Source organism: Leucoraja erinacea, chromosome 2 (assembly GCF_028641065.1).
Source record: "Leucoraja erinacea ecotype New England chromosome 2, Leri_hhj_1, whole genome shotgun sequence".
In the NCBI taxonomy this organism is placed as follows: domain Eukaryota; kingdom Metazoa; phylum Chordata; class Chondrichthyes; order Rajiformes; family Rajidae; genus Leucoraja; species Leucoraja erinaceus.
Genome location: NC_073378.1, coordinates 29,591,527 through 29,606,793, shown reverse-complemented (window position 1 = coordinate 29,606,793; position 15,267 = coordinate 29,591,527). Strand labels below are relative to the sequence as shown.

Genomic DNA, 15,267 nt, shown 5'->3' with positions numbered 1-15,267 from the left:
GGTATTGTGGGTCCAAGAGAGGTCATCGGAGATGTTGACCCCCAGAAACCTGAAGCTGGAGACACGTTCCACCTCCGTCACGTTAATGTGGATGGGGGTGTGCGTGCCACCCCTAGACCTTCTGTAGTCCACAATGAGCTTGGCTTCTTGGAGTTAAGGGCCAGGTTGTTGTCAGCGCACCATGCTGCTAGGAGCTGGACCTCCTCCCTATAGGCCGACTCATCGTTGTTGCTGATGAGGCTAATCACTGTTGTATCATCTGCATACTTGATGATGGTGTTAGTACCATGTACAGGTGTGCAGTCGTAGGTGAAGAGGGAGTAGAGGAGGGGGCTCAGCACACAGCCCTGTGGAACGCTGGTGTTCAGGGTGAGGGTTGAAGAGGTGTGCTTGTCTAACCTAACAGACTGGGTCCAAGAGAGGTCATCGGAGATGTTGGTTAGAAAGTCCAGTATCCAGTTGCAGAGGGAGGGGTCGATGCCCAGATCGCCGAGTTGTTCGGCGAGGACAAGTTGGGCTGAAGGGCCCGTTTCCACACTATGACTCTACATAGTTCAAGTATACAAACATAAAACTTAATTTTCAAGTTATTGAATGCACTCTACTTCCATGCAATAGATGGTAATTTGAGCTGAAGATTTTTTTTATTTGAGTATGCTTAGCTTCATTCTGTATTTAATTCATTTTTGGTACCTTTCCTTAGATGGAGCTGGACCTGCTTTGAATTGTGGGGTCTGTAAACACCATAAACTCTCCACAACAGGAGTTAAAGCAGCCTCACGGGGAAAATATCTGTGTATTCATCTGAAATAATAGCTTTATTTTTGCCTGCAATGCGTGACAGTGTCGTCTATATTTTGAACATTTTGTTTGAGTAAAAATCAATTTGCATTTTGTACAACTTCCTATTGCCTCATCTTTTGTTGACCTTTGATCACTGTCTTGAAAAGTGTAATTTGAATTACAAACCTCTGTTTGTAGGTAAAAGCAGTTGAAGGAAGGCGGTAGAGTTCTATTATTGCCCCCGAACTACTTTATTGAATATATGCTGCAGAACATGGTGTGGCACAGTGTTGTAGCGGTAGAGATTTTGCCTTGTAGCGCCAGAGACGCAGGTTCGATCTTGACTGCGAGTGCTGTCTACATGGAGTTTGAATGTTTCCCCTGTGACCGCGTGGGTTTTCTCCGGGTACTTCGGTTTTCTCCTACATCCCAGAGACGTGCACATTTGTGGGTCAATTGGCTTCTGTAAATGACACCCAGTGCGTAGAATGCGAAGCTGGTACAACACAGAACTAGTGTGAATCGGTGATCGTTGGTTGGCGCTGACTCAATAGACAATAGACAATAGGTGCAGGAGTGGGCCATTCGGCCCTTCGAGCCAGCACCGCCATTCAATGTGATCATGGCTGATCATCCCCAATCAGTACCCTGTTCCTGCCTTCTCCCCATATCCCCTGATATCCCCATATCTTTTAAGAGCTCTATCTAGCTCTTTCTTGAAAGTATCCAGAGAACCGGCCTCCACTGCCCTCTGAGGCAGAGAATTCCACAGACTCGCCACTCTCTGTGAGAAAAAGTGTTTCCTCGTCTCCGTTCTAAATGGCTTACTCCTTATTCTTATACTGTGGCCCCTGGTTCTGGACTCCCCCAACATCGAGAACATTTTTCCTGCCTCTAGCGTGTCCAAACCCTTAACAATCTTATGTGTTTCAATAAGATGCCCGCTCATCCTTCTAAACTCCAGAGTGTACAAGCCCAGCCGTTCCATTCTCTGGGCCAAAGGGCCTGTTTCCACGCTGTACCTCTAAAGCTAAGGCATCTATTTACTATTTAAATTGATTTCTGTGGAAATTCTAATTGTCTATTATCTATTGTCTACCCTTGGTACTTCGCATTGAATGCATTAGATATTTTCTTTCTTTAAGTGCTTTTTTGATTCTGATTTCACTTTGGAGTAATTTGGGAAAAGGAAATGAAGCTTAAAATAAGAGACAATTACCCATCAGGTAATATCCTCTTGAAGCGCGTTCCATCAGGATTTCCATCTGCTAACTTGCTGTGAACAGCTGCTAGACCCTTTGTTACATCTATTAGTATTTTAATAACATGTTATCGGCTCAGATTTTTCCTTTTCCTTTTGTACCTGCAGGTCATGGCAAAACGCCAAAAGATGCCGCTTCAGTCCGGGCAACTTTTCCCATTCCTGCTGCCTGTGGTATTTATTACTTCGAGGCAAAGATAGTCAGTAAAGGAAGAGATGGGTGAGAATGAACTAACATCAACCTTTGTTTATCTCATTGCAATCATTTGTTTTGTGTTCATCTTGTGAATGTGGTGACCCAGTTGGGTAAATGTTTAAAGTGTAGAAGCAAGGACCTGCAGATGCTGGTTTACAAAAGAAAAGACACAAAGTGCCGGGGTAACTCAGCAGGTCGGGCAGTATCCCTAGAGAACATGGATAGGTGTTGGGAACCTTCTTCGGACATTGTGGTATACCTCTTCCACACCCTCTCCAAGGCCTCCCCATCATTCCTGTAATGAGGTGACCAGAACTGCACGCAATACTTACAATGCGGCCAGAAAAAAGTGCGACAAAGTTGCATCATGACTTCCGTTTTGACCCGTAACGTCACCTTTCCATGTTCTCCAGAGATGCTGCCTGACCTGCTGAGTTACTCCAGCACTTTGTGTCTTTTTCACATACAGGGTTGTCGATGTATGGAACGAGCTGTCCGAGGAGGTAGTTGAAGCAGAGACTATTGCAACATTTAAGAAAGAGTTCATGGATAAGACAGGCTTGGAGGGTTTTGGGCCAAACACAGGCAGGTGGGACATGTTGTCCGGTGTGGACAGGTTGGACCGAAGGGCCTATGTCCATGCTGTATCACTCCATGATTCTGACTTTAATGGGTAAATGTTTAGTTTGTTAAAGGTAGACAAGTGAATACACTTGATGCATGAAAGTATGTCAATGAGTTATCATTTGACAGGATAATATTGGTTACTATAGGGCTAAGGGCGGGCTTGGAAAACCATCTCTTGTTACTCGGGCAGATGTGCCAGCCAGTCATACACAAAGATGGTGACACAAAGGTGTCAGGGGTTTTGGGGAGAAGGCTGGAGAATGGGGTTGTCATTCCCTGTGCCAAAAGCATTGATAATTTCATAATTGCATTTTAAACAATAGACAATAGGTGCAGGAGTAGGCCATTCGGCCCTTCGAGCCAGCACTGCCATTCACTTGGATCATGGCTGATCAACCACAATCAGTACCCCGTTCCTGCCTTCTCCCCATATCTACTTACTCCGCTATCTTTAAGAGCCCTATCTGTCTCTCGAAAGTATCCAGAGAACCGGCCTCCACCGCTCTCTGAGGCAGAAAAAGTGGTTTCTCATCTCCTTCTAAATGGCTTGCCCCTTATTCTTAAACTGTGGCCCCTGATTCTGGACTCCCCCAACATGTTTCCTGCTTCTAGTGTGTCCAAACCCTTAATAATCTTTTTATGTTTCAATAAGATTCCCTCTCATCCTTCTAAATTCCAGAGTATACAAGCCCAGCCGCTTCATTCTCTCAGCATATGACAGTCCCGCCATCCCGGGAATTATCCTTGTGAACCTCCCTCAATAGCAAGAATGTCCTTCCTCAAATTTGGAGATGAAAATTCCACACAATACTCCAGGTGTGGTCTCATTAGGGCTCTGTAAAACTGTAGAAGGACCTCTTTGCTCCTATACTCCTCTTGTTATGAAGGCCAACATGCCATTTGCTTTCTTCACTGCCTGCTGTACCTGCATGCTTACTTTCAAGACTTTCAAGGACCCCCAGATCCCGCTGTACCTCCCCTTTTCCCAACTTGACACCATTTAGATAATAATCTGCCTTCCTGTTTTTGCTACCAAATTCAGATTCATTCAATTTTAATTGTCATTGTCAGTGTATATTACAGAGACAACGAAATGCATTTAGCATCTCCCTTGAAGAGCGACATAGCAAACGATTTGAATAAATGAGAGCAGTCCTTGGTGATGCTGAGCGCCCTCCGCAGACAGCGCTTGCTTTGGACAGACTCAATGGAGGGGAGCGTGGAACCGGTGATGAGTTGGGCAATTTTCACCACCCTCTGCAATGCCTTCCGGTCGGAGACAGAGCAGTTGCCATACCATACTGTGATGCACCTGTGATGTCCCAAAGTGGATAACCTCACATTTATCCGCATTCAACTGCATCCGCCATGCATCTGCCCACTCACCCAACCTGTCTAAGTCACCCTGCATCCTCATAGCATCCTCCTCACAGTTCACACTGCCACCCAGCTTTGTGTCATCTGCAAATTTGCTAATGTTACTTTGAATCCCTTCATCTAAATCATTGATGTATATTGTAAATAGCTGCAGCCCCAGCACCGAGCCTTGCGGTACCCCACTAGTCACTGCCTGCCATTCTGAAAGGGACCTGTTAATCCCTACTCTCTGTTTCCTGTCTGCCAACCAATTTTCTATCCATGTCAGCACCCTACCCCCAATACCATGTGCCCTAATTTTGCCCACTAATCTCCTATGTGGGATCTTATCAAATGCTTTCTGAAAGTCCAGGTACACTACATCCAATGGCTCTCCCTTGTCGATTTTCCTAGTTACATCCTCAAAAAATTCCAGAAGATTAGTCAAGCTTGATTTCCCCTTCGTAAATCCATGCTGACTCGGACCGATCCTGTTACTGCTATCCAAATGTGCGGCTATTTCATCTTTTATGATTGACTCCAGCATCTTCCCCACCACCAGTGTCAGGCTAACTGGTCTATAATTCCCTGTTTTCTCTCTACCGCCTTTCTTTAAACAGTAGGATAACATTAGCTACCCTCCTGTCCACAGGAACTGATCCTAAATCTATAGAACATTGGAAAATGTTCACCGATGCATCCACGATTTTTTGAGCCACTTCCTTAAGTACCCTGGGATGCAGACCATCAGGCCCTGGGGATTTATTAGAATTCAGTCCCATCAGTCTACCCAACACCATTACCTGCCTAATGTGGATTTCCTTCATTTTCTCCGTTACCCCAGATCCTCTGGCCTCTGGGAAGATTGTGTCCTCCTTAGTGAAGACGGATCCAAAGTACCTGTTCAACTCATCTGCCATTTTCTTGTTCCCCATAATAAATTCACGTTTTTCGGTCTTCAAGGGTCCAACTTTGGTCTTAACTAATTTTTTCCTCTTCACTTACCTAAAGAAGCTTTTACTATCCTCCTTTATATTCTTGGCTAGCTTACCTTCGTACCTCATCGTTTCTCCCCGTATTGCCTTTTTAGTTATCCTAAATACACCAGTTATCTTCATACACCAGGAACTGCAGATTCCTGGATCTGGCATAGAACAGGCAGGTCAGGCAGTGCCTCTGGGAAACATGGATCCATGTTCTTCAGAGATGCTGCCATAGGTCATAGGTGATAGGAGCAGAATTGGACCATTCTGCCCATCAAGTCTGCCTCCACCAATCAATCATGACTGATCTGTCTCTCCCTCCTAACCCCATTCTCCTGCTTGCTCCACATAACCCCTGACACCTGCACTAATCAAGAATCAATCGAAAAACTATTAGGAGTCAACTAAAAAACTATATATTAAGAATCTACCTCTGCCTTAAAACTATTCATTGGCCTCCAAAGCCTTCTGTGGCAATGAATTCCACAGATTCACCATCCTCTGACTAAAGAAATTCCTCATCATCTCCTTCCTAAAGGAACATCCTTTAATTCTGAGGCTATGACCTCTGGTCCTAGACTCCCACTAGTGGAAACATCCTCTCCACATCCACTCTATCCAAGCCTTTCACTATTCGGTAAGTTTCAATGAGGTTCAATGTGGTCCCCCCTGCCTGGCCCGTTGAGTTACTTCAGCACTGTGTAGTCTACTCATTTTGTCATCTTTCCCTATTGCTTCTTCCCCAGACCTTCCTCGTGAAACAAGTGCAAACTCGTAGACCTTTTGCTAATCTTCTTTCCAGTGCTAAATTTGCTAATCCCTGACGCTATTTACAGTAACTGCAGGTTCTCAATTGAGCGCACAGGGTGTGTTGTGGGGTCAGTTTTAAATGATAATCGCTATGCTTCCCTTGTGTAAGTTATCCTGTACCATGAAAGGTTGCATAAATGTCCTTTTCTAACTCCTCAGCCATTTTCTGCCAAAAGACAGAAAGTGCTGGAGTAGGTCAGCGGGTCAGGAACATGGATAGGTGAAGTTTCGGGTTGGGATCATAGTCATAAATAGACTCCGAGTCATACATTGTGAAAAACGACCCTTCGGCCCAACTTGCCCACGCCGACCAAAATACCCCATCTACACTAGTCCGACCTGCTTTTGGCCCATATCCCTCTAAACCTTCCTTATCCATGTACCTGCCTAAATGTTTCTTAAACCTGCTTCAACTACCTCCTTTGACAGTTTGTTCCATACACCAACCACACATAGAGGTACCTACTAGAGAAGGGGCAGTGCTGGACCTCCTGTTAGGAAATGAGACGGGTCAGGTGGCAGAGGTATGTGTTGGGGAGCACTTCGGGTCCAGTGATCACAATACCATTAGTTTCAATATAATTATGGAGAGGGTCAGAACTGGACCTAGCGTTGAGATTTTTGATTGGACAAAGGCTAACTTTGTGGAGATGCGAAAGGATTTAAAAGGAGTGAATTGGGACATTTTGTTTGATGGGAAAGATGTGGAAGAGAAATGGAGGACATTTAAAGATGAAATTTTAAGAGTACAGAATCTTTATGTCCCTGTTCGGTTGAAAGGAAATAGTAAAAATTGGAAAGAGCCATGGTTTTCAAGGGAAATTGGACACTTGGTTCGGAAAAAGAGAGAGATTACAATAATTATAGGCAGCATGGAGTAAATGAGGTGCTTGAGGAGTATAAAGAATGTTAAAAAAATCTTAAGAAATAAATTAGAAAAGCTAAAAAAGATGTGAGGTTGCTTTGGCAAGTAAGGTAAAAGTAAGTCCAAAGGGTTTCTACAGCTATATTAATAGCAAAATGATAACGAGGGATAAAATTGGTCCATTAAAGAGTCAGAGTGGACAGCTATCTGCAGAGCCAAAAGAGATGGGGGAGATATTGAACAATTTATTTTCTTCGGCATTCACCAAGGAGAAGGATATTGAATTATGTGAGGTAAGGGAAACAAGTAGAGTAGCTATGGAAACTATGAGATTCAAAGAAGAAGTACTCATACTTTTGAAAAATAAAAGTGGATAAGTCTCCAGGTCCTGACAGGATATTCCCTAGGACATTGAGGGAAGTTAGTGTAGAAATAGCAGGGGCTATGACAGAAATATTTCAATTGTCATTAGAAACGGGAATAGTGCTGGAGGATTGGCGTACTGCGCATGTTGTTCCATTGTTTAAAAAGGGTTCTAAGAGTAAACCTAGCAATTATAGACCTGTTAGATTGACGTCAGTGGTGGGCAAATTAATGGAAAGGATACTTAGAGATAATATATATAAGCATCTGGATAAACGGGGTCTGATTAGGAACAGTCAACATGGATTTGTGCCTGGAAGGTCATGTTTGACTAATCTTCTTTAATTTTTTGAAGAGGTTACTCGGGAAATTGATGAGGGTAAAGCAGTGGATGTTGTCTATATGGACTTCAGTAAGGCCTTTGACAAGGTTCCTCACGGAATGTTGGTTAAGAAGGTTCAATTGTTGGGTGGTGGAGTGGCAAGATGGATTCAACAGTGGCTGAATGGGAGATGCCAGAGAGTAATGGTGGATGGTTGTTTGTCAGGTTGGAGGCCAGTGACTAGTGGGGTGCCACAGGGATCTGTGTTGGGTCCACTGTTGTTTGTCATGTACATCAATGATCTGGATGATGGTGTGGTAAATTGGATTAGTAAGTATGCAGATGATACTAAGATAGGTGGTGTTGTGGATAATGAAGTAGATTTTCAAAGTCTACTGAGAGATTTAGGCCATTTGGAAGAGTGGGCTGAAAGATGGCAGATGGAGTTCAATGCTGATAAGTGTGAGGTGCTACATCTTGGCAGGACAAGTCAAAATAGGACGTACATGGTAAATGGTAGTGAGTTGAGGAATGTAGTTGAACAGAGGGATCTAGGAATAACTGCACAGTTCCATCACATGTGTAATGCATTTCGTTGTCTCTGTACTGTACACTGACAATGACAATTAAAATTGAATCTGAAGGTGGAATCTCATGTAGATAGGGTGGTAAAGAAAGCTTTTGGTGTGCTGGCCTTTATAAATCAGAGCATTCAGTATAGAAGTTGGGATGTAATGTTAAAATTGTACAAGGCATTGGTGAGGCCAATTCTGGAGTATGGTGTACAATTTTGGTGGCCCAATTATAGGAAGGATGTCAACAAAATAGAGAGAGTGCAGAGGAGATTTACTAGAATGTTGCCTGGGTTTCAGCAACTAAGTTACAGAGAAAGGTTAAACAAGTTAGGGCTTTGGAGCGCAGAAGGTTAAGGGAGACATGATACATCTTTAAAATGATGAGAGGGATAGACAGAGTTGACGTGGATAAGCTTTTCCCACTGAGAGTAGGGAAGGTTCAAACAAGGGTACATGACTTAAGAATTAAGGGACAGAAGTTTAGGGGTAACATGAGGGGGAACTTCTTTACTCAGAGAGTGGTAGCTGTGTGGAATGAGCTTCCAGTGGAAGTGATGGAGGCAGGTTCGATTTTATTATTTAAAAATAAATTGGATAGGTATATGGACGGGAAAGGAATGGAGGATTATGGTCTGAGTGCAGGAAGATGGGACTAGGGGAGAATAAGTGTTCGGCACGGACTAGAAGGGCCGAGTTGGCCTGTTTCCATGCTGTAATTGTTAAATGGTTATATGGTTATATATGGTTATTTGCATGTGTAAAAAACAAAACAAAAACAAAACCCCAAAAACCCCTCAGTTTCCCATTTAAATCTTTCTCCCTCGCTGTAATCATGTCCTCTGACTCGATTCCCCTACTCCGGGCAACAGACTCCATTTTCCTGCCCTATTCCTCTCATTATTTTATACACCTCAATAGGATCACCCCTCATCTTCCTGCACTTCATGGAATAGTCCTTCAGACTAATTGTGGAATTAGTGAACACAGTGGCGATGTGGTAGATTTGCTGCCTTCCAGCGCCAGAGACACGGGTTCGATCCTGATCACAGATGCTGTTCGTATGGAGATTGTATGTTTTCCCCGTGACCTGCATGGGTTTTCTCCGGGTGTTCCGGTTTTCATTCTCACTCCAAAGACGTACAGGTTAATTGGCTTTGATAAAATGGTCAATTTTCCCCAGTGTCTGTAGGATACATAGATACATAGAAAATAGGTGCAGGAGTAGGCCATTCGGCCCTTCGAGCCTGCACCGTCATTCAATATGATCATGGCTGATCATTCAACTCAGTATCCCGAACCTGCCTTCTCTCCATACCCCCTGATCCCCTTAGCCACAAGGGCCACATCTAACTCCCTCTTAAATATAGCCAATGAACTGGTCTCAACTACCTTCTGTGGCAGAGAGTTCCAGAGATTCACCACTCTCTGTGTGAAAAATGTTTTTTTCATCTCGGTCTTAAAGGATTTCCCCTCTATCCTTAAGCTGTGACCCCTTGTTCTGGACTTCCCCAACATCGGGAACAATCTGTTCAAGAAGGAACTGCAGATGCTGGAAGATCGAAGGTACACAAAAATGCTGGAGAAACTCAGACGGTGCAGCAGCATCTATGGAGCGAAGGAAATAGGCGACGTTTCGGGCTGAAACCCTTCTTCAGACTGATGGGGGGTGGGGGGGGAGAAGGAAGGAAAAAGGGGAGGAGGAGGAGCCCGACGGCGGGGGGATGGGAGGAGACAGCTCGAGGGTTAAGGAAGGGGAGGAGACAGCAAGGACTAGCAAAACTGGGAGAATTCAACGTTCATGCCATCCGGAAGCAAGCAACCCACAACGTTCATGCCATCTGGACGCAAGCAACCCATTGTTCCAGGTGCGACAAAGGTTCACCTGTATCTCCTCCAACCTCATCTACTACATCCGCTGCTCTAGATGTCAGCTGATTTACATCGGGGAGACTATGCGGAGGTTGGGCGATCGTTTCGCCGAACACCTCCACTCAGTCCGCAATAACCTACCTGAACTCCCGGTGGCTCAGCACTTCAACTCCCCCTCCCATTCCCAATCTGACCTCTCTGTCCTGGGTCTCCTCCATTGCCAGAGTGAGCAACACCGGAAATTGGAGGAACAGCACCTCATATTCCACCTGGGTTGCTTGCGTCCGGATGGCATGAACGTTGAATTCTCCCAGTTTTGCTAGTCCTTGCTGTCGCCTCTCCTTCCTTAACCCTCGAGCTGTCTCCTCCCATCCCCCCTGCCCTCGGGCTCCTCCTCCTCCCCTTTTTCCTTCCTTCGCCCCCCCCACCCCCCATCAGTCTGAAGAAGGGTTTTGGCCCGAAACGTCGCCTATTTCCTTCGCTCCATAGATGCTGCTGCACCCGCTGAGTTTCTCCAGCATTTTTGTGTACCATTGGGAACAATCTTCCTGCATCTAGCCTGTCCAACCCCTTAAGAATTTTGTACGTTTCTATAAGAGCCCCCCTCAATCTCCTAAATTCTAGCGAGTACAAGCCGAGCCTATCCAGTCTTTCGTCAAATGAAAGTCCTGACATCCCAGGAATCAGTCTGGTGAACCTTCTCTGCACTCCCTCGATGGCAATAATGTCCTTCCTCAGATTTGGAGACCAAAACTGTACGCAATACTCCAGGTGTGGTCTCACCAAGACCCTGTACAACTGCAGTAGAACCTCCCTACTCCTATACTCAAATCCTTTTGCTATGAATGCTAACATACCATTCGCTTTCTTCACTGCCTGCTGCACCTGCATGCCTACTTTCAATGACTGGTGTACCATGACACCCAGGTCTCGTTGCATCTCCCCTTTTCCTAATCGGCCACCATTTAGATAATAGTCTGCTTTCCTGTTTTTGCCACCAAAGTGGATAACCTCACATTTATTATGCGGATAGCATTAGTGTGCGTCGATTGCTGGTTGACGCAGACTTGGTAGGCCGAAGGGCCTGTTTCTGCATTGTATCTCTAAACTAAACATGGATAGGTGACGTTTTGGGTCGGGACCCTTCTGCCAATAGACCCTGGTGGTTAGGTCATGAGGTACCTCCAGCAAATCCGCTCTGCCTTTCAATCATAGCTGATCTCTATCTCACTATCTCTGCCTTAAAAATATCAATTGACTTGGCCTCCATAACCTACTGTTGCAAAGAATTCTACAGATTCACCATCCTCTGACTAAATAAATTCCTCCTTTTCTCCTTCCTAAAGGAACGTCCTTTAATTCTGAAGCTATGACCTCTAGTCCTAGACTCTCCCACTAGTGAAAACATCCTCTCCACATCCACTCTATCCAAGTCTTTCACTATTTGGTAAGTTTCAATGAGGTTCCCCTCATTTTTCTAAACTCCAGCGAGTACAGGCCCAGCCCTGTCAAATGGTTAACTGTTTAATCCAATCACTTCCCATTTAGCATTGTTTGACCCTGGATGTTGATCTCTTGCAGTTTTCTCACCAGTGTAAGTTGAAGCGTGGTTTAACTTTTGCTCTATCAGACCTTTGACACCACTCCAATTTTCTAGGAAAAATTAGATTATTGCCAAACCCTCTGCCACTTCCACATTCTTCTCAACTTTCAGAACTGGTTTAGGAACATTCATTTCTGTTCTAATTCCATTCAGACTCTCTGCCACCTCGTTATAGTGACTTTTGAAGCATTCTCAAGCAAAGATTGATGCAGAATCCATGTTTAACATTTTACCCTAGTTCTTTCTCCACAGTTTTCAAGTTTAATTCCCAAATCGTTCCACCCTCTAGACAAACATTCCTACTGTTTATGTTGCACTTTATTTCTTTGTTCATATGTTAATCATTTTGATTGTGCTCGCTCTGCTTGCCTCTAATCTTGGTTTTCTTAAGAAGGGTTCCGACCTGAGACGTCACCTATCCCTTTTCTCCAGAGATGCTGCCTGACCTGCTGAGTTACTCCAGCATTTTTTGTCTATCCTGGTGTTCACTCTTTGCATTCTGTCTTAACTATAGTCTTTAATCATAAGCCTTTTATTCTTTTTCATTTCAATCTCCATATCTTCAGGCATCCACTAAGCTTTGAATGCCCTTGGGTTTTCCCTGCCATTGTATAATAATGAAAACATTCCAGTACCATTTCATTTCAGGAACACATTCCCCTTCCATTTAGAAGGATAAGGGGGGGACCTCATTGAAACTTACCGGACAGTGAAAGGTTTGGATAGAGAGGATGTGGAGAGGATGTTTGCATTAGTGGAAGGGTCTAGGACAGGAGATAGGACATAGCCTCAGAACTAAAGGACGTTCCTTTGGGAAGGAGATGAGGAGGAATGTCTTTAGTCCTCCTCAGATGGTGAATCTGGGGAATTTTTTGCCACAGAAGGCTGTGGAGCCCAAATCAATGGATATTTTTAAGGCAGAGAGAGATAGATTCTTGATTAGTACGGGTGTCAAGGATTATGGGGAGAGGGCAGGAGAATGGGGTTAGGAGGGAGAGATAGATCAGCCATGATTGAATGGCAGAGTAGACTTGATGGGCTGAATAGGTTAATTCTGCTCCTGTCACTTATTGCCTTATGACCAGTTTATTTGTACTTACCCGAAATGATCCTCCAGTCCATTTGGTGTTTTTACTGTTTCCATTTCAATCTGGTTAAGATTCCTTTAGAAGATAATTTTGGGCACCATGTGTAGGAAGGAACTACAGATGCTGGTTTAAACCGAAGATAGACGCAAATAGCTGGAGTAACTCAGCAGACAGGCAACATCTCTGGAGAGAAGGAATGGTTAATGTTTCGAGTAAAGACCCTTCTTCAGACTGAAGATGTTTTGGGCACCACGTTATAGGAAAGATGTTTTCAAGCTGGAAAGGGTACAGAGAAGATTCAAGAGTATATTGCCAGGAGTCGAGGGTCTGAGCTATAGGGAGCGGTTGAGCAGGATAGGACTCCATTCCTTTGAGCGCAGGAGGATGAGGGGTGATCTTATAGAAGTGTACAAAATTGTGAGAGGAATCGATCAGGTAAAAGTACAGTCCCTTGCCCAGAGTAGGGGAATCGTGGCCAGAGGACATAGGGTTAAGGTGATGGGGGAAAGATTTGATAGGTTTTATACCGGAGGAGTAACATTTTACACAAAGGGTTGTTGATAAATGGAACGAGCTGCCGGAAAAGATAGTTGAGGGAGGTACTATCGCAAAGTTTAAGAAATATTTGGATAGGTGCATGGAGAGGATAGGTTTGGAGGGATAGGCCAAACACAGGCAGGTGGGGCTAGTGTAGATAGGACATGTTGGTTGGTGTGGGCACTCACCACATGATATGGTGGGCCAATGGGCCTGGTTAAACGCTGTATGACTAAGATAAAACTGAACAGGAACAGGCATGTTGAACATAATGCCAAGACCAACTCTCATCTGCCTGCACACGATCCATATCCTTCATAACCTGCCTATTCTTATGCCCATCTAAAAATCTCTTAAAATCTATTATTGTATCTACTTCCTCCACCACCGACGGTCGTCTGTTCTAGGCACTCACCACAGGTTCAGGGACAGTTTTTTCCCCAGCTGTTATCAGGCAACTGAACCACCCTCACCAGATGGAGTGCAGTCCTGACCTCCCATCTACCTCATTGTAGACCTTTGAACTATTCTTAATTGGACTGTATCGGTTTTCAACTTGCATTACATATTGTACCCTTTATCTGTACACTGTAGACAGCTTGATTGTAATCATTACAGTCTTTGACTCGATAGCATCCATACAGGCTTTTCGCTGTACCTCGGAACATGGGACAGGAAACTAAACTAAGCTGTTTCCATACTGTATGACTTTATGACTGTCTTTATGCCTGCAATTGGCTGTCCTTAGAATGTAAGCATTGCTGAATGGGGAGAAAAAAACCTCAAGAATGATCTCAGAATTAAAGGACGTTCTTTTAGGAAGGAGATGATGAGAAATTTCTTTAGTCAGCGGGTGGTGAATCTGTGGAATTCTTTGCCACAGATGGCTGTGGAGGCCAAGTCGGTAGATATTGTTAAGGCAGAGATAGATTCTTGATTAGTGCAGGTGTCAGAGGTTATGGGGAGAAGGCAGGAGACTGGGGTTGAGAGGGAGAGATGGATCAACCCCATTCTCCTGCCTTCTCGCCATAACCCCCGACACCCGCACTAATGAAGAATCTGTTGATCTCCGCCCTAAAAATACCCAATGACTTGGCCTCCGCAGCCATCTATGGCAACGAATCCCACATGTGTCAGAGGTTATGGGGAGAAGGCAGGAGAATGGGGTTCGGAGGGAGAGATCGATCAGCCATGATTGAATGACGGAGAAGACTCGATGGGCCGAAAGGCCTAATTCTACTCCTATCACTTATGACCTTATGACTTATAACCATATAATCTTCTTGCAGGTACATGGGCATCGGACTCTCGGCTCAAGGTGTAAACATGAACAGACTACCAGGTAGGTGCTTCACTTTTTCTCTGGAATGGGGGAGGTTGCGGGGAGACCTGATGGAAGTGTACATAATGATGAGGAGCAAAAATAGGGTGGGGAGTTAAAATTAGTCAAAATCAAAGAGTAAAATCTGCACGGTGGCACAGCGGCAGAGTTCCTGCCTTGCTGTGCAGGAACTCCCGCGTTCAATACTGACTACAGGTGCTGTCTGTACGTTCTCCCACTTGATCAGGCAACTGAATTGGGGTGGGAAATTGCAACCTTCCCGCTGTTCGCCCTGTTTCGATGAATGCAATCAACCCGGCGTGCACAATCAAATAAGATCAAGTAGAACAAGTTGTCCTACAACTTTAGGCTGTGCACGCCATACGCAAGAAGAAGTAGGCAACTGAATTATCCTACCACGATTAGAGAGCAGTCCTGAACTACAATCTAACTCAGACTATCTTTGATCGGACTTTACTGGCTTTACCTTGCACATATCGTTATTCCCTTGTCACTTATCTGTACACTGTAAATGGCTTGATTGTAGTCATGTGTTGTCTTTCCGCTGACTGGTTAGCACGCAACAAAAGCTTTTCACTGTACCTCTGTACACGTGACAATAAACTAAACTGTGACCATGCGATGCTGCCTGACCCACTGAGTTGCACCAGCACCCTGTGAATTATTGACGGTAGTGGGTTAAGGCAG

The 15,267-nt window shown here is 44.6% G+C and overlaps 1 protein-coding gene across 1 annotated transcript in view; it reads left to right on the top strand.

Annotated features, from left to right (window-relative positions):
* The window catches only part of ranbp9 (RAN binding protein 9), a 98,435-nt gene that overhangs the window by 25,460 nt on the left and 57,708 nt on the right, over positions 1 to 15,267 (top strand). The window contains exons 2-3 of the mRNA XM_055654042.1: positions 2,153 to 2,264; positions 14,528 to 14,580. Coding sequence (XP_055510017.1) covers positions 2,153 to 2,264; positions 14,528 to 14,580 — 165 coding nt within the window. The remainder of the gene's footprint in view (positions 1 to 2,152; positions 2,265 to 14,527; positions 14,581 to 15,267) is intronic.